The following is a 24996-nucleotide window of genomic DNA, read 5'->3' on the forward strand; positions in this document are numbered from 1 at the left end:
CTATTTAGTTCGCGACGGAGCGCGACGCGACACGACTTGTCCTCGTGCGTGCTACGGTGACCATGGTCGACATCCCTGAATACCAAGAAACGACATCGCTCACATTCGAATGGACCCTGAAAGGCCTTAAACAGATATTTGAAACGAGGTAGGCTCTGAGACATCGTATATATTCGATGTCATGACAATCTTGCAGTAAAGGCGAAGCGAAGGCGAAGGTAGAACTCATCTTGGGAGTATGTCTAGGCCATATCCTGATCTGTATTCTAGGTCATAAAATCCGCGAAATTTGATAAAGGACGATGGCAGGTTGTTCTGCTTGGCACCTCTGTTCTCCCCTCAGCACTCAAAACGTTTGGTAGATCCTGTTCTATGCCAACTCTGGTACCAGTGTGACGGCAGGTTCCGGAACGAACATAGAATCCCAAGGTTGGGTTAGCATATATCTTTCCTGTGAACCCACGCCAGAGGAACTGGAACTTGGTGTAGATGGCAGGTCAGTACCCAACGATCTTGTCTTTATCAATGAGCCACATTGTTCACTATGGTTTGAAGGTGGACTCGCCAAGGGATCTATAACTTTCAGTTCATCCTGAAGACGTAAGTTCAACCAACCGTCATTCACTCTGGGTTCTCATTTGAACTCTGCAGCTTGGGTCCCAAGGCTCAAATTTTCAACACGAAAGAGGCGCATTCGCACAGATTCAGCTCGAAGACGGCCAATTGGGGCTGGGCGCAGTTTGCTCGGCGTGATTTGGTCTTCTACAACTGCAGCGCTGTCAAGTCAGCGGATGCCTTCGTAATTCAATGCAATATCACCGGTACTCCCAGCGCGCCATTGTCCTCTCCGCCACCTGGAAAGTTTGTGCCGCCGTCCATTCTCGATGCCGTGGGCTCTCTCTTGGACGACCCAAAATACTCCGACATCGAGTTCGTCTTGCCCAAGCGGGGTGGCACCAAGCGCATATATGCTGCCAAGAGGTTACTTCAGCGCGCTGACTATTTCCGGGCCAGTGAGTCTAAACTAGTGCCATGTATGCTGCCTGTGAATCTGACAGCATGGCAGTGTTCGACTCAGGCTTCTCCGAGGGCCTTCCCGTCGATGCAGTTTCCCGTACAACTCCTCGCGCCAGTCTCTCTAATGAGACGGAAGTTGCAGAGGAGCCGAGCATATTCCGATCATTCGATGACTCAGATGAGGAGGACGAGGATGACGCGGACTACGAGGGACTTGAGCACGACTCGGATCAAAACGCGGAGCTGGATACGTTTCGACCCGCACCGGGCAGTAGTCAAGAGGTTATGCAGGGCCTCGTACCTTCTCCCGCGCCATCAGAGACGACGGAGATGAATGCGAGTGATCTGATGGTAGAATCCCCCGCCGCCGCGCAAGACCACGATGGGACTGCACCTGCCACGAAGGAAGAGGAACGTTCTGAGGTTGCTGCTCGGACGGATTCGAGGATTCCAGTTCAAGAAGAAGAACTGCAAACTTATCGCAACGTCCGTCCGAAATTAGACCATCCGTCCAGTCCACGCAGTCGAGGACTCGTGATGAGCGTTCCAACGGACGGCAATGCGCACAACTCACCAGAGAGCGGGTTCAAGGCCCCCCATCAACGCATTGTCGTGCGCGACGTGGCTTACAACACCTACAAAGCCGTCCTCTATTACGTAGGGCATGTCTTCGTTCGTGATGCAATCGCTGACTGACGGATGGACAGGTCTATACGGACACAATCAAGTTTGCTCCTCTTTCCTCGTCGTTCATCAACACCTCGTTGCCTCCAGCCGATGCTGCTTCCTTTCGGCCCGCCACGCATAGGCCCAGTGGGACGGCCGAGGTATCCGCCAATGGCACAGGGACTGGACCAGGAGCTCCACGCCACACGCAGCCAAGTGACGGGCAAAGGTCGGGCGACGTGAGCAGGAAGGATTGGATCGCTAAGTGGATGAAGAACCACCCGGATCGGCCCACTCCGTGCTCCGCCAAGAGCGTGTATCGACTTGCAGATCGTGAGTATCTTAATGGGTTTGCCTTTGGTTTAGCGTTGATCCATGCCGTCGCCGTACAGGTCTGGATATGCTAGAATTGAAGGAACGAGCGTTCCAGGTAGGCTTCACGTCTCATAGCTCTGCCACTACCATCTGACCGTTTTCTCCACCCACCAGCACATTGCGAAATCGCTGACGATAGATAACGTGCCCCATGAAGTGTTTTCCAACTTCTCCGCTACGTTCTCCCAAGTCAGGAAGGTGGGCTATCTGCATATCTTCTGATGTCGTTTTTTATACCTACACCTCGATGCTCGGCTGGTTCCGTAGGTCGAAGTTAACTACTTCCTCGAACATTGGGCCGAAATCCGATCTTCGCCTGCGATGCGTAGCGTCTGGCAACAGATGAGAATGGGTCGGCACCCTGGGTTCGAAGAAGGTATGATCATCTATTCCTCCGCTGATCTCGCAAAAGTACTCACTGGATTGCGATTTCGCATCATATCTGCCAGTCTGGCCTACAATTGCGCTTAGCTTGGAATTCAGGCCCCGCAAGGGAGAGGGCGCGAGTGACGACGAGAGGGACAACTCGGTGGCGGACATATGATTCAGATTTCCTTTGCTTGTCCCATGGTGTGGAACATCAGGCTTCTTGCCCTACCCATTGTACTTGTGTCTGCACAATCATGTACTATGTCGCGCGCCGAGGAATGCTATCGCTTGCACCCAAACAACATTCCATCCAATGCCATTGAACTTATGGATGGATGCATTGCGGGATGATGCGACAAATACAGATACATGGTGCCGCTATATCATTCCATCGCCATATGTCATCCCAGTCCATGTCCCGTGCCGAAGGTTCCGCAGGCAGCTTTGCAACTGTAACGAACAACATGTTTCAGTCGGGTCCTCTTGCAACCAGCACACAAGACCGAAGCCAGAGAGCGAAGCCAGAAACCGAAGCCGAGACCAAGCTACTACATAGAAAATAACCAAAGCGATCAGGATAACCTGTAAAAGGATCAGCCATGATACACAAGGAGATGTCGAAGGAATGCATATTGCCAAATATCGGTACGACGAGCCCTTGAAGCCTTGGTCATCGGTCTCTCGGATCTGTAAAGCTGCAAATGTAAGGTTCAGGCCTGAGTAGATAGCGAAAGGCGGAAGGACTTGCGGTGAGAAGCTCGACGCAGCGCGTGGATGAAGCTCTCCACCTGCGCCCCCCTCCCCCAACTCGTTTAGACCTCAACTTGACTTTCCCGCCTAATCGCACCCTTCCTCTTCATCGTCGCCTTCCCCGCCTCCATCACGCCCCTCTTCATCGCCTTCTTCCTCTACACGTCGCTTGACCCTCACCCAACACTATATCTCGGTCCACCTCCTCCTCGACTTCGATCTTAACATCGACCTTGACCTCGATGGCCGCCGGCTTCTTGCGCCTTCCAGTGGCGATGGAAACGAGCCTCTTCAAGCTCCATTCAATCGAATGCAGGCCGGTGACCGCCGCGACGGGCCGGGCCAAGGCCGCGGGCAGCTCCTTTTCAACTTCTGATGACGACGAAAGGTTCGTAAGCGTCTGGTGTGATTGATATATGGTTCACGAGACTCGTCGTTCATAGCAAATGAAGGCAATGGCACATACCTGCATATCTCCGCGAACGTTTTCTAGAAGACCAGCGCACCATCCAACTTCATGTGTTTGAAGACGGAGGCGCCAGCCGAACGGACAGCGACGGTGAGAGTAGAGGGCATGGTTCTGTGGGGAATGTATGAGAAATAGACTTGTGATCGCTATGCAACAATGAGACTGGTGTATGAGGGGAAGACGTAGTCGGCTGTAGATAGCGCCCAGCAAACTTGAGAGAGCGGAAGTGGATTAACTGTGCGTCTCCCGTTGTGGTATGGTAGGTTGTCCAGTTTTCGTCAAGCCCCGCGTTGCACAGACCTCCTGGTAAATGTCAGCGCACTATTCTAGGTTATCCTCAACAAGCTTTGCAGCCGTGTATGGATACATTAGGTCCCAAAGCTTCAGAACGAGGGCAGACCACCATGTTTGGCGGCCCATAGGAGGGCGGTGTCTGTATAAAAAGACCCACGATTCCAGAGTTGATGAATGGTCAAAATGACCAGTTCAAGCATCCTGTACGCATGACATGCACGGGGCAAACGTAGGAAGTGGGACGGCCTAGAGGATTTAGCGGGAAAGAGGATACAGTCCCAATCAATAGGCCGATGCGCGGCGGCATTAGCGCCGGCATTCCAGAATGTCATCGCGTTTCACCTCTTTCAAGCTCACTTCTAAGCGCTTTGACCCATCTTTCTCGCCCACCGTTGGTCTGATCAGCAACGGCGTCATGAATCCCAATTTCGTGCTGTATTGGATGGCGGCCTTGTCAAATCAAGTGTTATTCTAGGCAACGGATCGGAAACAGAGTTGACATGTTAACGACCGATACTGATCCTGTACCCGACATGGACATACGACAATCTCATATCCCAAAAAACGCGAGACAGAGGGCTGGCCGGAAACGAGTCATGCGTCGGACTTGGCGCAGTTATGGCCACTTTTGGGGCAATCCTGTGTTGTCCGGCTGATTGTCCGTCTGATTGTCCTTCTGATTGTCCGTCTTCGGTCTCTGCACCCAACGCCTCGCCGATGTACCCAGGATAAGGTTCGAAGGACGGAAATTGCTTGAGGGCTCTGCACGTCGACGCTGATGATTGTGGCACGCTTCGCCAGATGGAAGGATCCCGTTCGGCTAGCACCACGCCATAGTCCACTTCCTGAAGAACTGGAGTAGCCAAGAATCAGGGATCGGGAAAACAGCAGCTCTGGCATATGCAATGCTCGCAGTGAAGCCATCGCGTATCTATCCATACCGCCAGGCGCAGGCTTGCGGCGGCGTTATCGCAATCGATCGTGTCAGCTGCCGCCTCAACTACATCCATACGCTTCAATCAGACATGACCATGAGCACGGAGAATAACAGTGAAGCCTTCTGAGTGTTTAGGCCTCGTTGGGCTGTTCTTCCGCATTCATGCCCGTATTCCTGCCGCCACTCTCTACAGCAACAACGTACAGCGGGTTCCGAGTTCCTCGTCTTGCCCATTTTCCATTCCCTACTATTTCACTAGGACATGTTACGGTACTGGGGTGGACGGGGTGTCTTTCTCCTCTCATTCTATACGTGTCTCGCCTTATTTGCACAGGCTTCGAGCGATTGATGACGAAAATGGTGACACTCGAACCGGATCGCCTGTGATATACTCCGTATGTGCCACAATTTCCTCTCAGCAGAATCTTCACAAAACTGATTCAGCTTTAGGGTACTCGCTGGAACTTCGGGCCCAATTGCTCTTCTTGCGGCATTCATTTTGACCCTGACCTGATATTTGATGAGACCTGGCACGAGACCACCAACGATCCTATCAGCAATCCTGAATGGCCAAAGCTGCCATCCGTCACGGTGAACTTCGCCGGCTCCGTAAGTACTCGCTGTTGGTCGAACGCTAAGTGCAACTATCTGTGCTTATCCGTTTTTGTAGGCCATTTGGGTGTTCTGCATAGTGCCTAATAACATCACACCCATGAAGGCGGATGTGTTGACATTGGCCAACCTGACTTTCATCCTCGATGGAATCCAGGTCCAAAGCTTTGTCCACGTGCCAAGCGGCTCAGAATTTTTGTACAGCCATCGGGTGTTCAGTACCGAAGGTCTGCACCCTGGACCGCACATCCTTACTTTCGAAGTCCAGAATGCATCGTACGTTGCATTTGACTATGCCATTTACACGTATGTAATGCCATTAAACACTGTCGTTCACCTGAAATTTAATATTTCGCAGCTTTGAAAACGACACCTTACCACTTGAAGCTACGGTCTCGCCATCGTCCAACATCAGTGCCCCCACCTCATTACCACAGTCCGTAATGAGCCAGACGACCATTACGACCACTTGGTCATCGGCTCTAGCCACTATAGCTAGCACCACCAGCGTCTCGCCCTCGCGGGTGAGCTCTACCCTTGCTTCGCGTACATCGAGCAATACCCTTCCAGTCGTCCTCGGCATTGCCATCGGCGCATTGTTATTCTGCGGTATTCCAATTGCGTTTTACATCGGACGTCGAAGGCGAAGGACGGGTATGATCAACCAGATTAAGGTCTGCATGGCGCAAATTGAATACCTTTTACAGTTGGGAAGGAGCCATTCATCCATTCAATGAACTCAGATCTGGGCCCGATCTCCAGCCGCTGGAATCGCGCCGTCAATCCCCAGACGCAAAGTCTACAAGGGAACGTCAGCGGGGTTGTGGACGAATCGGAACCGCGTATGGGCACGCATCCATCTCGAACCAAATCATCACGGCTCAAATTAAAGCCTCGTGTCCTTGGGCTATCCCGCGGTTTGAGGGAGCCTAACCCCGAAACTGGACGTGGGGCAGGGCAAGCCGCGTTGTCCGAAGATGGCGGACGCGCAGCAAGGCAGCCGGTGTGAACGCGACTGGAGTGGTTACGTGCGAAGGACCAACCTCACATCAACCATCTGCTCGATGGCCTACCACCACCAGCATATGATCATTCTGAAACGGGCTCCGGTCCTATATAGTCACTCTTTCAGATGTCCCCATTGACTACGCCGAATCGCAAGGCTCACGGGTGTGCAATGGTCTCGGCTAACATACTACGCATGGATATTTCTGTCCAGGTACTACAATGAGCATGCTTGTTTCTGTCCATATACTACGGATGTATCCGCAATTCTCAGATCTCACTCGTTTGGTTGTTCACGCCGTCTGTATAATCCGACCGGTGCGTAATCGTGGTCGGAGCTCCTCGCGATTGCAGCGTCAGCTCCGTTGAGAATTATAACATCATGCGCGACCCTTCCTCAAGGAAGATGCTTAGGCAACATGATGACCATACCGAAAACTACTCGACGCTTGACAAGCTCGCCTGGGAGGTAAAGGGACTAGTGGGGCTTGATGCATCTCCTTCCCTTCCGCCCTCGGATGACCTCCGGCTCGAAGATGCGATCCTCGGTGACTGTGACCTTCCGTTCGAGCCAACGAGTGAGTCAGACCGCGGTAGGTTCTGCGGAGGCGACCGCAATCCTGAGAAGCCAGGGCCTGAGCACATAAATGTCAGAACGTATTGTGAAGCGGCGACGTGGTTGACATACCGCCATGGGAGAACCCGGGGGAAGCAGGACGCTGGGACGTGAACGAGCTAGCCCGCAGGGGTGTGGAACCGCGGGGGAACCCCGGACGTGTGAGAGGGGATGGAGAGCTTGGTCGGCTTGCAGGACTAGGCGAGTGTGCATGGCGATGAGCATGTGCGGGTTGGTGGTCATGGTGGTCGTGGTCATGGTGGTGATTATGGTCGTGGTCGTGGTCATGATCGTGATCGTGCCCATGATCGTGCGCGTGTTCGTGGTCGTGTTCGTGGTCGTGCCCATGATCGTGCGCGTGTCTGTCCTCCTCATGACTGCTCTGTGAATGATGATGGTGGGCATGGCCTCCATGTACGGCGTGCCGTCCTGGCTGATCGTGCCGTATATGCGTAGACGCAGGTAGAGACGTTGCAGAGGATATAGTCTCTGCTAAGCCGGGTCGCGGCTGCAGGTCATCCGCAGGCACGAAGAGACTCTCCGGTTCATCGCCCGCCTCGAGTTCAAGGGGAAGGGACCCTGGCTGTCGATCCGCGGAAGGAGGCGGGATACGGTGAAGAAGCCCGAAGCTGAGGTTTGCACGCGTCAGGGCAACTATGTCGCAGAAAGTTCCAAACATACCCAAAGATGCATCCGAGTAAGCCCTCTCCTCCCCAATGACGATTGGGGATCACAACGACCTCTCTTATAGTGCTGTAGCCAAAAGGGTCATTAGTCACGACTTTTCACCCACATCGACAGGATATATGCGTCGAAAAGGAACATACTCAAAGTCATAAGAGTAAACGTAGATCCTAAGCGGTTTGTCGATATGCTATGACTTGCATTAGTTTGACAGTGCTACCGAGCAATGATGAGCGCTCCTTACTGCTTCGACCACGTCGTAGAAGTCCCCTTCCGCGCTCAAAGCTCCACCGGACCAGCCAATGACCTAGCATAATCAAACTTCGTTTGTTAATGTGTGGTCTTCACAAGGGCCAACACTTACCCAGTCACCATAGGGTACCAAGCCAGCCATCTCTGCGGGGCTGCCTTCCAAAACGTCCATGACGTGCCATACATCTGATATAAGCTACTTAGAAGATGCATCTACAAGGATATACGAAGCCACTTACTGTCCAATGCAGTAGAAGGGTCACATATTCGCATGCTCAAACCCAGCAGAGACGGGCGCGCGTCAGCTTCCGGCTCCGTAGGATGCGCGCCATTCGAGAGCTCGGTCCATTCGCGCGAAGGACGGATGGGGACCACTTCCAGACACAAGATATTCAGCATGCAACACGTCGTCTAAGGCCAGCTCAAGTTGGCTTTACCTCGCGTATCCTGGCTTTTGCTGTTCCAAACATACAGTCGCAACGTCTGACCCTCATGCTGCTCAACAATCTTCTCCAGCTCTGATCCCATAGCATCTATGTTGTGTGATGTGTCCTCATCGAAGCCGACGATGAAGTCGAAGAACGGCTCGATGCTAGTCTGAGAGGCTGGTGAAGCGGGTGTAACGCGCAGGATGTGCAGGCCGGATTTCGGGGAGGCGTTCGTCAGCGAGGAGGATCCTGCTCCCATGTTCCCCACAAAGTCCTCGGTAGTCTCAAAAAAGTTGCAGCAGATGGAACTAGTGCGTTGGATGCAACGGTGACTTCGGGAGTCGGGACTGGGGGCGCTCGTAACCACGTGGGCGCGCGTGGCATGACCCCGTCAGCTTCAGGCCCCGCGGCGTTCGGCGTGTAAATCATAACTCAAGCTCAACATCTGAGAGACCGCAGGCATCATCAGGAGGACGTTCCTTCGGATGCAGTGATCCAGTTTCAGCAGGGTTCCGACAAGCATGGAACAAGAGTCAGGTGCAAACGTCAACGGTCCGGTTGCTTGACAGGGATGCTCATCGATTTCCCTACAGCATCAAGAGCAATGGAGGTATTTAGAGACGAGCGTCATGGTCGTCCGTTAAATCCGTGGACGAACGCATATAAACATGTATGACGGTCTCGCCGACGCACGCCGTTGCTTGGTCTGGGAGAATAACGCGTAGTCCACTGCGGTGAGGGTGAACACCGTACGCAAAACGGTTTATCTCTTCTCACATATGCGTGTGTGGAAGACACCCGGAGGACCGGACAATCAGTAAAAATACGGATCGTGACCGTAAAGAGTGAAAATGCAGGTTCGAGATGGGGACGCCACACGCGTCAGAGGCTTCATCACCGCTCTGTATTTTCGACCTCCGGGGGCGCACCAGTCCGGCGAGACGTTGATGCTCGTCAACGGCGTTCGGACAAGGCCAACTTAGGCTACAAGCATGCGAACATGCGTGATGCTTGTCAAACAGGCTTCGAGCAGTGATGACCTATAGCTCGTGCCTGCGGTGGTCGAGAGAGAAGCCCTCGGCAAAATCTCGCTCGGATCAGCTGCCATTCCGCTCCTGGGCGCAAAGGAGCCCCTTGGCAAGCTTTTGCGAGAAGGAACGGCCGGCTTCCCACATATCACTTCTGCAAGCTGCGTCATCCGTCGTCAGCTCGGAGTAAAGACGGATAGTTAGAATATGCAAGGCGGCGAGATCAGGATGTTCCTTCTTCCCCGGATCTGGGGCAAGAGAGTTAGGTGCGTACTGGTACGAGAAACGCAGCGTAGCGGCCGTCGGTCTTGAGCGAGCGGTGATGAATGTAAAGCCACGCTGCGCTCCTCTTCCTCGTCTGGGTTCGCGTCAAAGTTCCACATGATGCGCAAATAAATAGCAGGGTTATGCTTTCAGCGACCGACCCTATACCACACCCCAGAGAATTCGATCGATGAATTGGACGACCAACGCGAACAACGCGATGAAGAAGCATAGTACGATTGCATCCGGGGAGCATCCAGGGTGCAACCGACGTTGCTCCACCTGGGACGAGGCCGTCGGATAATTGCGAACAGGCCCGCGTCGAGGAACACGATCCGGAGATCGCGGGCTATTTGCACGAATCAGGGGGCGCGTGAACACACGCGCGGTGTCATAGGGCAAGCCGTACGAGCGAGAAGGCCAGGCGACAGGAGAAGGCCGGCGATGGCGTACCAAATAAGTGACGGTAAAGCCACCAGCGTGACGACTGGCGACGGGTTTGCGTAGATGGCAAGAAAAGGGATCGCACCAAAAAAGAATCTTGGCAGCATGTGAAGCGGCGTACAAGGTCGCGACAGCTGATGTTGCTGTTCAGCGTAGACCCGATAGACACCGATTTCGATCTATCAACTCCGTGCTTCATCACGGTCCAGATCGCAGTAAGGTGGATGGAGACCATGTAAACGTGCGAGTTCGCCATGACGAGGCCTCGGAATCGAGCGGAGACGGCACACCGCATCGATGCGTAAGGAGCGAAGAGTAATGGGGTCGAATATCATATGTACCGAGTACATCTGCCGTGCAAGGGGGATCCCAGGCCTGTCCAGCCGGAAGATATACCAGACAAGACTGTGTTCACATGATTTGGACGGTGAATGAATGCGAGAACTTGCCTGGGTTTGAATCTGTTGAAGAAATTCGCGTCGCTATGATCGAGGAAGGACAGCGCGCGCGTCGGTCACGGCGGTCGGGTGGCGGAAGAGGAGGCGCGGAGGTATTACGTAAAACACACCCGGCTTCACACCGACTTTTTGCTGGCACGGCAGACGTCCTTCGCTGGAGGCGCGTTCTTGGTCGATATAGGCTGCAAACGCGCAGAAAATAGCGTTGAAATGCGGTGAGGAGCAGTTACCGTCGAAAGAAAGACGCGATACTGAGCATATGCGTTCGTAGCTGACTTATGTCACTTTCGCGACTCAACCTCCTTCGACCTCAAGTCCTTCCTCACATTCGTGTCATACAGCTCATCCAACGCCGCCAACAGATACATATCAAGCTATATGGAGTGCGAACCTATTCGAAAGGTATCTCCAAGTATGGGCAAGTCGTCGCAAAACGCGACCGACAAAGCGAGGTTTACGCACCTCCCGTCTCCGGGTCTTCTCTGCCCACGGCTACCTTATTGGAGCGGATCAACAACTCATATTCGTCAAACAACTGGGAGGATACAACGACTGAGGGTACAGCGGAGAATGTCCCTCGGAACACGGAGGGATCGGCAGGGGCGGACACGGAATCGCTGGACGCGTACTTCGCCCTCCGACACAGAGATCGTGGCACCATCCTCCAACTTCCACCATCCGTATTCACCCGCCTGTCCCAGAGCGCATTCAGCCTCGAATCCGTGGCCGCGTTGGCGGACGTCGCCCAGGACGCCGTGGAGGCCTTCGCGCGCGACGAAGACGAACGCGCCCGTCAGCTGCGGCATCTCATAAACCTCGCCGCCCGCCTCCCGGACTTCCCCCGCCTTCGGATCCTCTCCATGCTGCGCACGCTGCAGCTCTGCACCAACGTGCCCATGACCCTGTCGCAAACGACGCTCGCCGCGCTCCTCGACGGCATCTTCCGGGCCCCCTCCCCAGAAACGCGCGTCGACCGCGCCGTGCTCCGGCTCATCCAACCGCTTTTCGTCGCGTACATCCGCGACGACGAGCTCTCCGCCCGCTCCTTCATACAGCGCTCGGCCCGCACCGCGCACGCCGACTTCGTCTGGGCCGCCTTCGCCGCCGTCGTCCGGCTCGCGCACTGCAGCCTCCCCCAGGAATCGTTCGCGCTCTTCGAGGCGCTCACCGAGGCGGGCTACGTCCCGCCCGAGGCGACGCGCGACCCGCTCGTGCAATCCGGCACGTCCTTCGAGGCCATCGTCCTCGCCGGCCTCGTCCGCGCCGCGCTGCACTGGGGCTGGCTCGGGCGCGCGATCGCGCTCCTGGACGACCGCGCGGACCATGTGTCGGCGATCGAGCCCGCGCTGCACGACTTTATCGTCGACGTCATGTACTCGCTCCTCCGCGGCGGAAAACCGAACCACGTCCGCGCGGCGGCGACGGTGCTCGCCAAGATCGTCCGGCGCGGGTACGCCACGCGGCGGTTTCCGCCCGACCGCCTCTTCCGGCTGTTCTACGACCGCGCGCTGCACTACAGGCTGTCGAGCGTCGCCGCGTTCGTGTTTTCCGCGACGGTGCCGGGCGACCGCGAGCACCGGTTCCCGGTCCCGGCGGGCCCGAGCTTTTTGTGGCTGTTCAAGCACCTGGCGGTGGAGGAGAAGAACGTGCATTTGGCGAGGGTGCTCGTGGAGCGGCTCGCGGAGCAGCAGGAGGAGACGCCGATCTCGATGTACAGCCGCGGCAAGATCGTGGCGATCGCGGCGGAGAACGGGTACGGGCGGTCGGCGCGCACGGTGTGGGAGCGGTGGATGAAGGAGAGGGATTGGAGGCAGGTGGCGGGGTACGCGCCGGCGATGCTGCGCTTGGTGAGCCTGTATATGGCGAAGGTGCGCCGGATCGAGGAGCGCTTGCCGGAGGGCGTGGTGGATATGTTGGACGCGGAGGAAGGCGAGGCGATCGTCCGTCCGCCTAGCGCCGAGCAGGAGGAGAAGCGTCTCGCCGCCCTTGCCCGCAGGCAACACCAAAGCGTCGTCGCCGAAAGTCTCGACACGGACGTTATAGGATACGAGGCGGAGGACGACTCGCAGAAGAAGAAGGAATCGGCGTCGTCGCCGCCTGCGGAGATGCCGGACGACGACGATCTCCTTGGCTACGGCGAGGAGGTGCGCGACCAGGTCGCTCTCATGAAGGACTACCTCGACTTTGCGCAACGGGTCGCCGCGGAGTTCCGCAAGGTGCAGGAACCGATCCGGGACGCGCCGCACGCGGCGCTGAACGCGCTCGCCCGGGCGTACTTCCTCATCGGGGACTTTCCGAGCGGCTTCGAGCTGTTCCGGGTCGTCTTACGGCGGCGGGAGGTGCCGGACATGCGCGACCTCAACGTGGCGCTGTCGGCGATGGCGGAGGGCAGCCCGCGGTCGGCGGCGGCGTGGATCAAGCGGATGATCAGGAGGGGCGTCGAGCCGGACGAGGTGACGTTCGGGACGGTGATTCACCAGGCGTTCACGCACGACGACCGGGCGCTGGTGGAGTGGCTGCTCAGGACGGCGCGGACGCTCGGGCACGGCAAGCTGACGAACAAGTCGATGTCGGCGTACATACGGGGCCTGCTCTCGGATCGCCGGAACGGGCAGGAGGGGCTGCGGCAGGCGCTGGAGAGCGCGATGACGCTGATCGAATCGGCGGTGGGGGGGCCGTACGTGGCGACGGCGAACATGGGGGAGCTGTGCGTGGCGACGGCGCTGGAGGCGGACATGCCGGCGATGGCGTTCAGGTTCTGGAAGATGCTGATCGCGGGGCGGACGGAGGAGGGGGACGCGGAGCAGGTGGGGCAGCGGCGGGCGATTGCGACGCGGCTTCGGGCGCACGTGTCGGCGGGACGGATGGGTGCGGGTGCGGCGGAGGGGATGCTGCTGGAGCTGGAGGGGCTGGGCGTTCGTGTGTAGTGGCTGGTGTATTTTCGCGGGCAATAGAAGCGCGGACGTGATTGGTGCGATGGGGGCGATGGGCGGCGTGAGAGTGCGGGGAATCAGCCCCGGACCAGGTGGGATCCCGGCCCGGGAGAAACTCGGGGGAGCGCACGTCTGTCTGGGGCGCGTGACCTGGGGTCGGACGCGCGCGCAGGCCCTGACGGGCGTCGGCCGGATTGGGCCTTCGATGCTGCATCGGGCGAGAAGCGACGAGTCTATGTCGATAGCCTCCGCGAGACGGGCAAGCAACAGACAACAAGCACACTTCAAAATCACCACCACCTCCTTCTCCGCCAAGCCCCCCACACCCCCGCCGCCGACAGCCATCACCGCACCCACCCACGGCCCTCGCTGCCCATGCCCGTCTCGCGCGCAAAAAAAGACGGCTCTTCGTCCGACGACACTGGGAAGGACGCCGAAAACAACAAGGTTCACGTTAAGAGAAAGTCAGTATGCGTGCGCACACACCGCCCACGCCGCGCGACCCCCCGGGGTTTCTCCGTCCCCACCCTCCAGGCCCGACTCGCTTTCTACCCGCGCGTCGACGCCCCACACCCGTCCCGACCTTCGCGTCGACATTCCCCGCCCCACCTCTCGCCCATGTTGTATTTCGTCTCCCCTTCTCCTCCTCTCCGTCGTCCGAACCTGTCGCTGACTGTCTGTTCTTTTCTGTTTGCCCCCCCTCCCCTCGTTCAGGCGCCAATCGCAGAGTAAGCGACTCCTTGAATTCGCTGCGTTCGGACCGGGGTCTGATATCGCTCGTCGCTCCAGGCTGTGACGCGTGCCGCGCTCGCAAGGTACGATGCGCTCGCGAAAACCCGGAAGACTCCAAGCAGTCCTGCAAGCACTGCATCGCCCTCGGCATCCCCTGCACGTACGACTACCAGCCCAAAAAGCGCGGGCCGCCTAACCTGTACGGAATCTCTCGCCCACCGATCTCAGAATCCGCGCAGCGGCGCCAGACCGGGCTAACGATCTCGTCTGCCAGATACCTGAGGCGCCTGCAAGAGGCCGCAGCCGCCGCGGCCGCCGCGCAGCAAGACGGGGGCGGGGGCGGGGGCAAGACCGAGAGCTCGGCGTCGCCCAAGTCGACGAACGGGCTCCCGAGCCCGACGCTCACGACGGCGACCCAGGCGTCCGCGACCTCGCCCTTCTTGGACGCCTCCCTCGGCTCGATCTCGCCCAACCTCCCGCCGTCGCGGTACCCGATCGTCGCCGACACCTTCAACCAGTTCCCGTCCCTCCACATCTCGTCCTCCGCGTTCTCGCTCTCGGACTCGTCGGGCCGGTCGACGCTCGGCGGCGGCGGTGGCGGCGGCGAGAACGGCTTCGGCTCTCCATCCTCGTCGGACCAGTACAACACCTACCCGCTCCACAACTGGTCGTACAAGCAGCACACGGCGCTCCCCCTGCCCTCGCCCCAGGTCATCCCGCCCCTATCGTACTACTACCGACCGCACCGGCTCGAGGACGTCGCGCCCCGGGACACGATCTCGCTCATCATCGCGCTCTTCTTCGATTTCGTCTACCCGCTCACGCCCTGCATCCACAAGCCGTCCTTCATGGCCGACCTCCACGCGCGCAGGGAGGAGCGCGACCCGCTGTTCTTCGCGCTCGTCATGTCGACCGTGGCCTCGACGTTGGTCCAGGTCCCGCGCTCGTACGTCCCGATGGACCGCCCCGCCGTCCGCAAGCTCGCGCAGACGTGCTACGAGGCCAGCAGACACATCTCCGTCGCGACCTACGACCCGCCGACGTCGATGCACGTCGTCGTCCGATACTTGTACGTACCCGTCTCGATATGTCAATTCCGTCACGCGGCCCCATCCTGATGAGCGATATTATATTCATCCCCGTGCCTTTCCTTTTTTTTCCCTCCCCCTCTCCTTTATCATCCTATTTGCCACGCCCCCCCCCCCCTTTCTATTTATACAGCGACTGCGTGTATCACTTCTGCGAAGGTCACGATGCGACGCAGCACGCGGCGTTCGGCGAGGCGGCGCACATCGCCGTGACGCTCCGGATGCACGAGGAGGCGTCGTACGAGGGCTTGGACCCGATCGAGAGCGAGGTCCGCCGCCGGACCTTCTGGTTGCTCTTCGACGGTGCGTCTGCATTACTCTTCTACCGGCCGTTTCGGACCGCAGAAGTACTGAATCGGGGCGTGCCCTTTGCTCTTTTTTTGTTTGTTTTTGGCTTCATGCAGCGGACAAGTCGATGTCGATCTTGCTCGGCCGCCCGATATGTCTACGCGACGAGGATTGCACGGTGCATTTCCCGAAAGAGCTCGACGACGAATAGTGAGCAACGCGCGGAGCGCGATCGATCTCGTCGTCCATCACAGACCGTCCTGACGTATCGTCGATGCTCTTCCCTCCCCTCCCCCCCATCCCCCCATCCTTCTCTCTCTCTCTCTCTCTCTCTCTACCTCCCTCTCTGCGATAGCATCACGCCGAGCGCGTACCTCCCGCAGCCGCACGGCAAGACGGCGCTCGTCTCCGGCCTCAACTACATCTCGCGCATCTTCGCGCTCCTCGGCGAGATCCTCGTCCGGATCCGGGTCGACAAGCGGTCGCCGCCGCAGGGGCAGTTCGCCACCGCGCGGCTGGAGGAGGTGCAGACGCTGCACGCGCGCATCCTCGCCGCGCTCGTGCACTGCCCCGAGCCGCTCCGCCTCGCGGCGAGCCACCCGGCCGAGTACGGCGGCGCGGCGTTCAGGCAGAGCACGTTCGCGGAGGTGAAGGACTTTTTCGATAACCCGAACGCGTCTCGGGCGAACGCGCTCAACCCGTTCTTGGTCATGCGCGCGAACTTGTATGTCACCCAGGTGAGCGTCGCCCGCTTCTTTTTTTTGGTCGATTGGGGTGTCTCTCCGGCGTGGGTGCTGACGTTGGCGTTCTTGCGTGTTTACCAGCAACTGGTCCGATTCGTCATCGAGCAGTACCGGGACGAGCTTATATTGTCGTTGCAAGGCACGCTCGACGAGAACAGGGTCGCCGAGGACCGCCAAGCCGTCGCGAGCGAGCTGCTCAATATACTGCACAGCATCCCCATTCAGTCCATCGCCACGAACGGACCCTCCCTGGTCAGCTGCTCCCTCAGATTCTCTTTCCTCACCCCCCCTTTTTTTTGTTTTTGTACGCTGACGTTGGGTGTTGTTCCGCGGGCAGGTCCACAAAGTGCGTTTCGTCGCATCGACGTTATTGGATACGGTCCGGAAGGCTGAGACGGCGCCCGCGTCCGCCGCGCGAGCGCACGCTTATCTATGGGACTTCCTGTCCATATTATCGGAGATCGAACGCAACTACCTGTGAGTTTCGCTCCCCCTCCCCCCCCCTCCTCTCGTAACCGCCAAGACACGTCATCGTTGACGCGGCGCTGCGCGCTTGTTTAGGCTCGACGATGACAGGGACACCGGTTCGAGCGGCGATGGTTTGTCGTTGGTGGGAGGCATCGGCGCGAGCTGAGACGACGGGCGGTGCGATCCGGCAGCGGGACTCCCATGACGGCTTGCTCGCTCGTCCCGCGTCCATCCTGGCGCTCTGCGGCTTACTCCCATCGCGCTGTTTTTTTATCTTTTTGGTTCCTTCCTCCTACATACTATCCATGGACGACGACCGTGTTTATCTTTTCGTCTGCTTTCGTGCTTGCTATGGGTGGACCCGCCGTTATCTATTTCCCTGGTGTTGTTGTTCATGATACTTATTTCCTAACGACGAGGGCTCTGTATGCTGGCGTCCACGGTCCGCAGCACCCCCTCGGTCTGTATATTTCAAGAATACCCCCCCTCCCCCTTTTTCCTGCCCTGCCCTGCCTCCTCCAAACTTGCCGCAATTGTAGTCCTAGCGTCCCTGCATTAATGTATTCACGTCTCGTTTTTCGATTGAGACTCGGAATGTTATAACACGCGCGCCGTTCTTGGCATTGTCACACACACATGAGAACGGGGTTTTTTTTTCGGTGACGTTGAACGAAAATGTGGCGAGTGCGGCCTTACGGGTGACGTCCGGAGCATGGAGGAGCGTGGGCGGGTGACCTGAGGTGACGCGCGCGTGGCGGGCGTGACAGAAGAACTCCCGTCGCGACCCCGGGACCTATACGCGTCTAGCTCTAGGGTACTCTAATACAGTTACGCTACGAACACCTGGAGCCGACTTCTGACCACGTCGTCGTCACCGGTGCCGACTCCGCCCACAGAACGACAATGGAAGCCGGATCCAAGTCCGTCCCGGTCCAAATCACCGAAGGTACGAGCCTCGCGGCATCCTTTGTCGGGACGCGCGAGAGACGCGCGCAGCTGTCCAAACGCCTGCGCGTGATGTTCCTAACTTTACGCGCCTGTACAGATGAAGCGGCCGTGTATGACCGGCAGATACGTCTCTGGGGACTCGAGGCTCAACAGAGGTCAGTGTGGCTTTCGTGCATTGCGTCCGCGATATCCGCCGCGCCGCGTTTGCGTAAGTGGTCCTGGGACCGGATCACAAGCATAGCGCAGAGACGTCCCCGTATCGCGGGTGCATTCGCATCATCATAGCTGGGGGGGGAACGAAAGGGTCTTATCAGGGCTTTGATCACAGGATGCGCAATGCCACGATCCTAGTGGTCAAGCTCAAGGGCGTCGCGACCGAGGCGGTGAAAAATATTGTATTGGCCGGTATCGGTAGGCTCGTCATCGTCGACGAAGACGACGTCGCGCCGGAAGACCTCGGCTGCAATTTCCTCTTGCGCGACGAGGACGTTGGAAAAAAGGTGAGCTCAGCAGAAGCCGTTTCCGTTCGTCTCTCGTTTCGCCCGACCTATACCACGCGGGTCGCGTGATGATGGCGCGCTGTTCTTTGCCTTCCCGGTGGCCCCTCGCTGGCATTGGATTCTCGTCTGCGCTGGGCCGATATGGCAGGTCGGGGCATGCTTCCGCTCGCTTGATCCTCGGGAGTATCCTCCGTCCGGGCGATGCACGATACCCCTGCTGCCCCCCGCACACGTTCGGCCTATCGTCGCTAATATCCTTCGCCATACCGGGCTCCTGTCAAGGCTTGCTATATTTCGCCTGGCTTTTGAGCACGGCTGCCACGGGTCGCGACCACATGTTTACCTCTGGACGATCGACGCCGCCCGACCCGGCCTTCGGAGTGACTTTGCGCCCGCCCGCTGGTGCCTATCAGCGGGTGGGGGATCCTCCCGCCTCCACATGTCTCGGCGAAAAGGACGATGGCATCTGCCACACGGTGTTCCAGTCAAAACGTTCGAGGATCGCTCGTTTGAATTGGGCGGTACCTATCGCGCAATGATTCGTGCGGCTCGACGGACTGGCTTCTGCAGTCAATTGTATTCATATCGTATCAAGCTCGATAACGGCTCTCACGATCGACGACGATTCAATCCGGCCTTCTCTTCTTTTTTTCCTCGTTTTCTCGGGGCTGGCTGCACCGGGCGGCTCTTTCCTCTCGAACCTTCCCCGCGCATAAACATGACACAACTGACGCTTTGCGTGCTCTGCAGAGGGCTGAGGCCGCGAAGCCGAGGGTGGAGAGCCTCAACCCGCTCGTGACCGTCGAAGTGATCACATCATACGACGTCTTGCGGCCGAGCAATATCGATGCGACGCTGCAAGGCGTCGACCTCGTCTGTGTGACCGAGTTCGACAAATTGAGTCTGGTCGGTCGATCCCCCCTCGTGGAACACACCCCTAAAGGCTCACTGGTGCGCACAGTTCGAGCTCAACGAGGCCTGCCGCAGGCTGAACAAACCGTTCTACGCCGGCGGAAGCTATGGATTGCTCGGCTATATTTTCTGCGACTTACTACAACATGAGTATATCGCTCCGTGAGTTCTTTTTGTTTCAATGCGCAAAGCCGACCTCGAGGGACCCCCTAATTTGCTACTATTCAGAGATCGCTCGGGCCAAAAAGATGCACCGAAGACCTCGAGAGCGACCGTGAACTACTGCCCCCTTAACGTCGCTCTGCAACACAAATGGAGCGGGATGACGAGGCGGCAGACCAAAGAGCTGAACCTGCATGTCGTGTTCACCGTGCTGGGTGAGACATCGGTTGTTGCTCATGGTTTCATGAAACGTCTTTCGAACGGAGATCCCCCCATTCTTTGTTTTGTTTCAGCTCTATGGGAGTACCAGGCCGCGCACAAGACGCTCCCCGATGACGTCTCTGCTGCTGCAGAACTGCAGACGCTCGCGACGTCATTATTGGCCGCGGCACAGCTCAACACGCAAGCCAAGGTCGCCATACCGGAGGAACTGACCACGTACGCTTTCTTGTGTTTCCTTCCGCTCGTTCTACGCGCTCGTCTGCTGACCTGAACGACACGGTAAGGTCCATGGCGACGACGGCCGCTCACGAGTTCTCGCCGGTATGCGCGGTGATTGGAGGCATGCTCGCTCAAGATATATTGAAAGCGTTGGCCGCTCGGGAACCGCCCATCGCCAACTTCCTCACCTTCGACGGCTCAACGGGAGCCGCCACCGTTTGCCGCATGAACATGTAGCATGATTTTCTGGCACCGAAAAGCTTGCGACGACACATGCTCCTGTTTGCGATTGCAGTACCAGTATACATTCCCTCGAGGTCTCCTAACAGTACACCATGATCCAATATCAAAAGCAATAAGGTTTAGGCTTCATATGCTTTCCGCTGTATGCCCGTCCCGCGCCCCTAGCCCCGACGTACGCGCCCCGTCATTATTATAGAAGTGCTGATCCCGCCGGGTGTAACCTCGGAGCGTGCCTGGACGTCTGCGTTACGCAGGCGGGCGATCTCCCTTAACAGGCCCTGAGGCACCGCTGGCCCAACGATCTGCAGTTTCCGAAGACCCGGCGACGTATAAGAAAGGCCCAGGATGAAACGTTGCGAACACCATCGCCCTTCCGCATGCAGTGAATCGAGAGTGGAGATGTGGTGCACGGCGGGTAGGAAGGCCGGCAGGGCACGAAAGGGTCGGCCTGGACGGCCTAGATCTACGAGATGGAAGGTCGTGATAACGGGCATGGACAGCATGGCGAGCAGTTGGATGACTTCGGACGGGACATCCCTCCCGCAGACGCGCACGCGCAGGATCTGCAGGTGCTGTAACGGCACGATCCCGCAGAGGTCACCCGAGCGGTGGTCGTGATCGGCCTGCGCCGTCTTCGGCCGCTCGTCCGGAAACATGATGTGCAGCTCGCGGACGGATCGGGAGACGGAGAGCATCTCGGCCACCTCCGCCACCGCCGCGTTGCCCCGGGTGAACCCGTGGAAGGTCAGGTCGAGGTACGTGAGCCGTTCGTAGAGGGAGGGGGTCCAGGCGAGGCGCAGGCCCTGGACCCTGAGCGTCCGCAGGCGGGGCGCGACGCCGTTGAAGAGCGCAAACTCCTTCGAGTCGTCGTTGCGCGGGAAGCAGAGGGTGAGCGCTTCGAGGCGGGGCGCCTCGACCCTCGCGCTGTCGCCGCAGCAGGGCGAGAGCAGCGCGTTCCAGAGGAGCGGGGCGTACGCGCGCTCGTCGAGGCGGATGCGGAGCGAGCGCCAGCGCCGGATGAAGGGCGTGACGGCGTGCGTGTGGAGCTGCACGCAGCGCGCGTCGAGCGGCCAGATGCGCGTGGAGAAGTCGACGTCGAGCGAGCAGCGCTTGGCGCGGGCGATGCGCTCGGCCCACATCGCGGTCCGGTGGTCGACGAGGACGCGCCGCCAGAGGATCGGGCTGGCGTGCACGGCGAGGTAGCGCCAGTGCGCGCAGACGCCGGAGATCGAGACGGGGGCCATGGGGTCGGAGTGGGTGGCGAGGAGGAAGATGTCGACGAGGATTTCGTCGGGGAGGGTCAGCACGGGGTGTTGGGTGAGCGATTTGGGGCGGGTCGGTTGCGGCTTTCCGCATCGTCTGGAGTCGCGGCTCTTCGAGCTCCATCGGTCGGACTCGACGCGACGACGGTGGGTAGGTAGGCTGAAGGTCGATTGGATGGTCAATGGAATGTCACATATCGAGGACAGCTCGTGAGGCGTCGACTCACCGCGTCCCGTACACTGTGGTTTTCATCGTGTTCAAGAACGACGGGCTCAGCACGAGCTCGCGTCGCCTCGTGCGCTTCAAGGTGCCAGGCATAATGGAGTGTGAGAGGGCGCCCCGCCGCAGACGACGGCGGTGGGCGGTGGGGGGCCTCGATCCCTGCGTCCCGTAACCATTATGAGGGAGGGTTTCCACCCGGGCTTGGGAGTTTCCGAGGGGGTGCCGGACTTGGAGAGGGCGGTTGTAAAGGGCTGCGGCAGGGCGCTTAGATCGACGTTCGCTGGCTGGTGGTCCGAGGCGAACATAATAAGGCAAATGGCTCCCGGCGAACGGGGCTCGTGCATTGTCCCTTCGAGTTCGAGCGCCACTGGCAGGTCTTGTGCTCAGCGGGCTTTCGCAGGTATTTTATCGATTGCGAAGCGGAAGGCTTTACATAGCAGGGTTTGAGGGTTGGTGACCTGCAGGCAAGGATCCAATAAGCTGTAAGATGAACTGCGTTCGCGGAGACGTCACTCCTGCCGGAGCCGGTATGGAGACCGGGTGGCACAGCAACCGATCGAGCTGCACCAGGCTCTCGATCTCCCTCTGTGAAGTGGTGAAATGGAAGCAAAAACGTCTCCTAGCATCATATAATGATACAGGTTCTATTGTACTCCTAGCGAAAGGGGATCGATACCGTCCGCTCAAAAAGTCGTGAGATCGAGCAAAGAAAAGAATGAACGAATAACACGATCCACGCGGAGAAAAGAAGAGGCTCGATTTCGTCAGGAAGGGGGGAGGGGGGGTAATCATGGATAGTCTGTGTGTACCATTGCGTCGCGAGGGTGCATGCAGAAAGGGGGGCGGCTAAGGGAAGGGGGCCGTCAAATCGACGAGACGAGTAAAGATTGCGTAGGATATTACTACAGTGCGCGGGTCAATAAGTGAGGGAGGTTTGCATGCTAGGGGCGATGTCCGTGGTGCGCGAGCTGCCGGTGAGCGTGAGGTTGGGGTGTGTCGGGGGTCATTATCGAGATCGTGAAGCTGGAGAGCGAGGTGTCAGGGTCGTCTAGAAGCATCCGTCGTAGAGCGAGTTTCGAGGGAAAGAGTAGCCCGCTTGGGCCCATGTCGTGAGGTTCGCGTTCGTGTACGCGTTGAGATGCCTAGAAGGGACCAAGGGTCAGAAAAAAGTGTCGCCTTACTGGTTGGGTCAGAGACGACGCACTTCTCGATGTAGTCTGACGTTGGATGGCTGCGGGGGTTGCATCCGATGGCGTCAGAGCTCGCGCCCTCGCGCTGGTAGACGCGCACGTAGTCGATATACATCTTTGCCGGAAATTGGAGGTGCTTGAAGTCTTGTCCTTGGAATGAGGGTGACATGCCGAGGTTGAAGATGATGTACTAAGAAAAAAAAAGGTCAGCCGAAGGTACGGTGATCGAGATGAACCTGCGCACCATGGGCTCCTCGGGGATGAGGCGAGCGCTGACTTGCGTCGTGCTATCCGGTCCGATGGCGCTCGCGGTCGCCGTCCACGCCTTCGTGCCTTGGCTGAACCACGTCACGTACCCGTCGTCCCGGTTGCTCGGGTCCGAGAACCACTCGAAGCCGTACGTCGCGAAGCCGTTGTCGTTGTAGTTCGCGCTGTCGATCTCGGTCACGCCCGAGAGCGCCTGCTGGTACAGCCCGCCCTTGTACGTGTTGTATTTAGTGAGGGTGTCGTCGTAGATCGTCGCCCCGTCCTGGTTGAACGTGTACTGGTAGTTGTAGGGCGCCGTCTGGAGCGACTGCGAAACTTCGCCTTCGAACTTGCTCACGTCCACCTGCGTTTCGAACACGTCGATCTCGGGCACGCCGCGCCCGGTGTCGATGGAGGGGCCGGGGTGGTCAGAGTCGGGGCAGGTGCAAGCGGAGAGCCGTTGTCCAGGGAGGAAGGAGATCGGGCCTCCATCTGAACCACCCGTAGCCGCCGCGTTCGGGGTACCGTCTTTCGTCGTTTGATTGGGGAAGGTACCGAGGTCACAGGTGTCGTAGCTGTAGGGCCACATGCCTTCGGTGGTGGCGCCGTAGCCGGCCCTGCCGAGGTTGCCCATCGTCCATACGGCTGTCGAGGAAAGCAAGTCAACCAAGCCGAACGTAAGAAGCGCGGAGATTGAGCGCACCTGGCCAGAGACCGGGCGCTTGCGGGCTGCCGGGCATACTGACGGAGACCTCGATGTAGCCGGTCGTGAAGCAAAACTTGTTCCAGGACTGGAGCATCCCGCTGCGGAAGTTGAGGTTGTGGTTCTCGACTTCGTCCATGGTGATGACGAGCTTGCCGTCCTCGGTCGTGACCGCGACGGGGTCGTACCACTCGAGGTCGCCCGTGGGCCAGTAGTTGAGGTCGACGGCCTCCCAGTACGGGTCGTCGCCGGGGTAGAACGAGCGCCCGGGTGTTTCGAACTCGTCGCTGAAGACGAGGTTGTATTGCGTCTTGCCGTCGGTGCCGACCCGGGTGTGGAATTCGGAGGGCGTGGCGTCGTCGACGAGGGAGGGAACGTTGGGTAGTTTGGGGATCTGCCCGGTGGCGTTGATCCCGCCCAGGTTGAAGCCGTTGCTCGTCAGATGGCGCTTCCGGAACTCGGCGATGATGGGGTAGCCCGCGAAGAGCAGCAGGAGGCCGCCGATGAGGACGAAGATGGCGGAGGCGTTGATCCAGCCTCGGAGCGAGAACGGGTCGAAGTGGCGGTCGAGGGCGGCGTCGCGGACGGGGTCGGGGTTGTGCAGGATGTCGTCCAGCTCCGAGTCTTTGGTGTCCCACATCGTGGCGGGCACGGTCGAGGTGTTCACCCGTTGCACGGGCGGCTTTTCTACGTGGGACGAGCCCTCGCTGGGGGCGACGCTGTAGTGCGCGTAGGTGTTGGGCGGTGCGGCGGGGACGGCCTGTTGCTCGTACTGCAAGCGCTCCGTCTCAGCCGATGGGCTCGCGTGAGAGGATCATTGAACGAGGAATGCGCTCACCGAGTATGGCCCGTATCCGTTGCCGATCTGGCCTGTGGCTACGCCCCGATAGACGTCTTGCGAGGGGGCGAGCGGCGCCTGGCTGCTGGCCTGACTCCGGCTCGAGGACGCGCGCGAGGGCGACGCCTGCGGCTGGCGGGACGTCCGTGGGCCTTGCGGATGGCCGGTTGATGCGGTGTAGCGGGACGCCGAGTACGCGCTCTGGGCGCTCTGGGGGACGGCGTAGTACTGGTGGGGATTGACGCTGGGCGCGGGGACCCGTCTGCTAGGCATGTCGAGGTCGTCGAGGTCGTCGTCGTCGTGCAATGGCAGACGCTGCGGGGCGTGCCAGTTGGGCTTGTACCACGGTGGCGCTGGGTCTCGGTGACGCTCCCCGCGATGGGAACGGCCCACGGGGGCATGCGTCGA

The 24996-nt window shown here is 58.7% G+C and overlaps 7 protein-coding genes across 7 annotated transcripts; 5 read left to right on the plus strand and 2 right to left on the minus strand.

The window, feature by feature from the left end:
- Window positions 1–62: 62 nt before the first annotated feature.
- PUNSTDRAFT_118336 (uncharacterized protein) lies at window positions 63–2714 on the plus strand (the record flags this gene model as incomplete). The annotated part of the gene is made up of 12 exons (XM_007380046.1): window positions 63–148; window positions 197–218; window positions 271–358; window positions 421–496; window positions 556–600; window positions 652–1013; window positions 1067–1674; window positions 1725–2016; window positions 2076–2113; window positions 2173–2256; window positions 2326–2434; window positions 2508–2714. 12 exons carry the CDS (start codon window positions 63–65, stop codon window positions 2600–2602), a joined length of 1905 nt encoding a protein of 634 aa, XP_007380108.1. The 3' UTR covers window positions 2603–2714.
- A 705-nt stretch (window positions 2715–3419) lies between these two features.
- PUNSTDRAFT_130800 (uncharacterized protein) lies at window positions 3420–6498 on the plus strand (the record flags this gene model as incomplete). Its single annotated transcript, XM_007380047.1, has 6 exons — window positions 3420–3565; window positions 5212–5272; window positions 5328–5486; window positions 5548–5795; window positions 5848–6143; window positions 6197–6498. 6 exons carry the CDS (start codon window positions 3420–3422, stop codon window positions 6496–6498), a joined length of 1212 nt encoding a protein of 403 aa, XP_007380109.1.
- A 579-nt stretch (window positions 6499–7077) lies between these two features.
- On the minus strand, window positions 7078–8733 carry PUNSTDRAFT_110993 (uncharacterized protein; the record flags this gene model as incomplete). Its single annotated transcript, XM_007380048.1, has 8 exons — window positions 7078–7129; window positions 7179–7739; window positions 7792–7863; window positions 7938–7984; window positions 8039–8101; window positions 8159–8232; window positions 8286–8420; window positions 8484–8733. 8 exons carry the CDS (start codon window positions 8731–8733, stop codon window positions 7078–7080), a joined length of 1254 nt encoding a protein of 417 aa, XP_007380110.1.
- A 2057-nt stretch (window positions 8734–10790) lies between these two features.
- PUNSTDRAFT_118338 (uncharacterized protein) lies at window positions 10791–13930 on the plus strand. The gene is made up of 2 exons (XM_007380049.1): window positions 10791–10883; window positions 10940–13930. Exon 2 carries the CDS (start codon window positions 10947–10949, stop codon window positions 13593–13595), a length of 2649 nt encoding a protein of 882 aa, XP_007380111.1. The 5' UTR covers window positions 10791–10883; window positions 10940–10946; the 3' UTR covers window positions 13596–13930.
- A 23-nt stretch (window positions 13931–13953) lies between these two features.
- PUNSTDRAFT_97313 (uncharacterized protein) lies at window positions 13954–17486 on the plus strand. The gene is made up of 10 exons (XM_007380050.1): window positions 13954–14065; window positions 14316–14329; window positions 14391–14532; window positions 14608–15402; window positions 15555–15724; window positions 15826–15919; window positions 16065–16446; window positions 16534–16704; window positions 16790–16929; window positions 17014–17486. The coding sequence occupies exons 1-10, from the start codon at window positions 13977–13979 to the stop codon at window positions 17084–17086; spliced, it is 2070 nt and encodes a 689-aa protein (XP_007380112.1). The 5' UTR covers window positions 13954–13976; the 3' UTR covers window positions 17087–17486.
- A 321-nt stretch (window positions 17487–17807) lies between these two features.
- On the plus strand, window positions 17808–22042 carry PUNSTDRAFT_97317 (uncharacterized protein). Its single transcript, XM_007380051.1, has 9 exons — window positions 17808–17866; window positions 17966–18023; window positions 18197–18368; window positions 19119–19274; window positions 19330–19442; window positions 19509–19657; window positions 19736–19880; window positions 19949–21548; window positions 21616–22042. The coding sequence occupies exons 1-8, from the start codon at window positions 17824–17826 to the stop codon at window positions 20118–20120; spliced, it is 1008 nt and encodes a 335-aa protein (XP_007380113.1). The 5' UTR covers window positions 17808–17823; the 3' UTR covers window positions 20121–21548; window positions 21616–22042.
- A 617-nt stretch (window positions 22043–22659) lies between these two features.
- Window positions 22660–24390, minus strand: PUNSTDRAFT_61027 (glycoside hydrolase family 16 protein; the record flags this gene model as incomplete). The annotated part of the gene is made up of 4 exons (XM_007380052.1): window positions 22660–22753; window positions 22816–22991; window positions 23046–23692; window positions 23751–24390. 4 exons carry the CDS (start codon window positions 24388–24390, stop codon window positions 22660–22662), a joined length of 1557 nt encoding a protein of 518 aa, XP_007380114.1.
- Between the last annotated feature and the right edge of the window lie 606 nt (window positions 24391–24996).

The sequence above is a fragment of the Punctularia strigosozonata genome (genome assembly GCF_000264995.1).
Source record: "Punctularia strigosozonata HHB-11173 SS5 unplaced genomic scaffold PUNSTscaffold_2, whole genome shotgun sequence".
Classification (NCBI taxonomy): Eukaryota; Fungi; Basidiomycota; class Agaricomycetes; order Corticiales; family Punctulariaceae; genus Punctularia; species Punctularia strigosozonata.

Bases quoted from the DNA above. Each gene is read 5' to 3' on its own strand.
- PUNSTDRAFT_118338 (XM_007380049.1), top strand. From the start codon at position 10,947: ATGTCACTTTCGCGACTCAACCTCCTTCGACCTCAAGTCCTTCCTCAC.
- PUNSTDRAFT_97317 (XM_007380051.1), top strand. From the start codon at position 17,824: ATGGAAGCCGGATCCAAGTCCGTCCCGGTCCAAATCACCGAAG. The intron at 19,275-19,329 runs GTCGGTCGATCC...TGGTGCGCACAG, and splicing joins AGTTCGACAAATTGAGTCTG to TTCGAGCTCAACGAGGCCTG. The intron at 19,443-19,508 runs GTGAGTTCTTTT...GCTACTATTCAG, and splicing joins CAACATGAGTATATCGCTCC to AGATCGCTCGGGCCAAAAAG.
- PUNSTDRAFT_97313 (XM_007380050.1), top strand. From the start codon at position 13,977: ATGCCCGTCTCGCGCGCAAAAAAAGACGGCTCTTCGTCCGACGACACT. The intron at 15,725-15,825 runs GTGCGTCTGCAT...GGCTTCATGCAG, and splicing joins CTTCTGGTTGCTCTTCGACG to CGGACAAGTCGATGTCGATC. The intron at 16,930-17,013 runs GTGAGTTTCGCT...GCGCTTGTTTAG, and splicing joins GAGATCGAACGCAACTACCT to GCTCGACGATGACAGGGACA.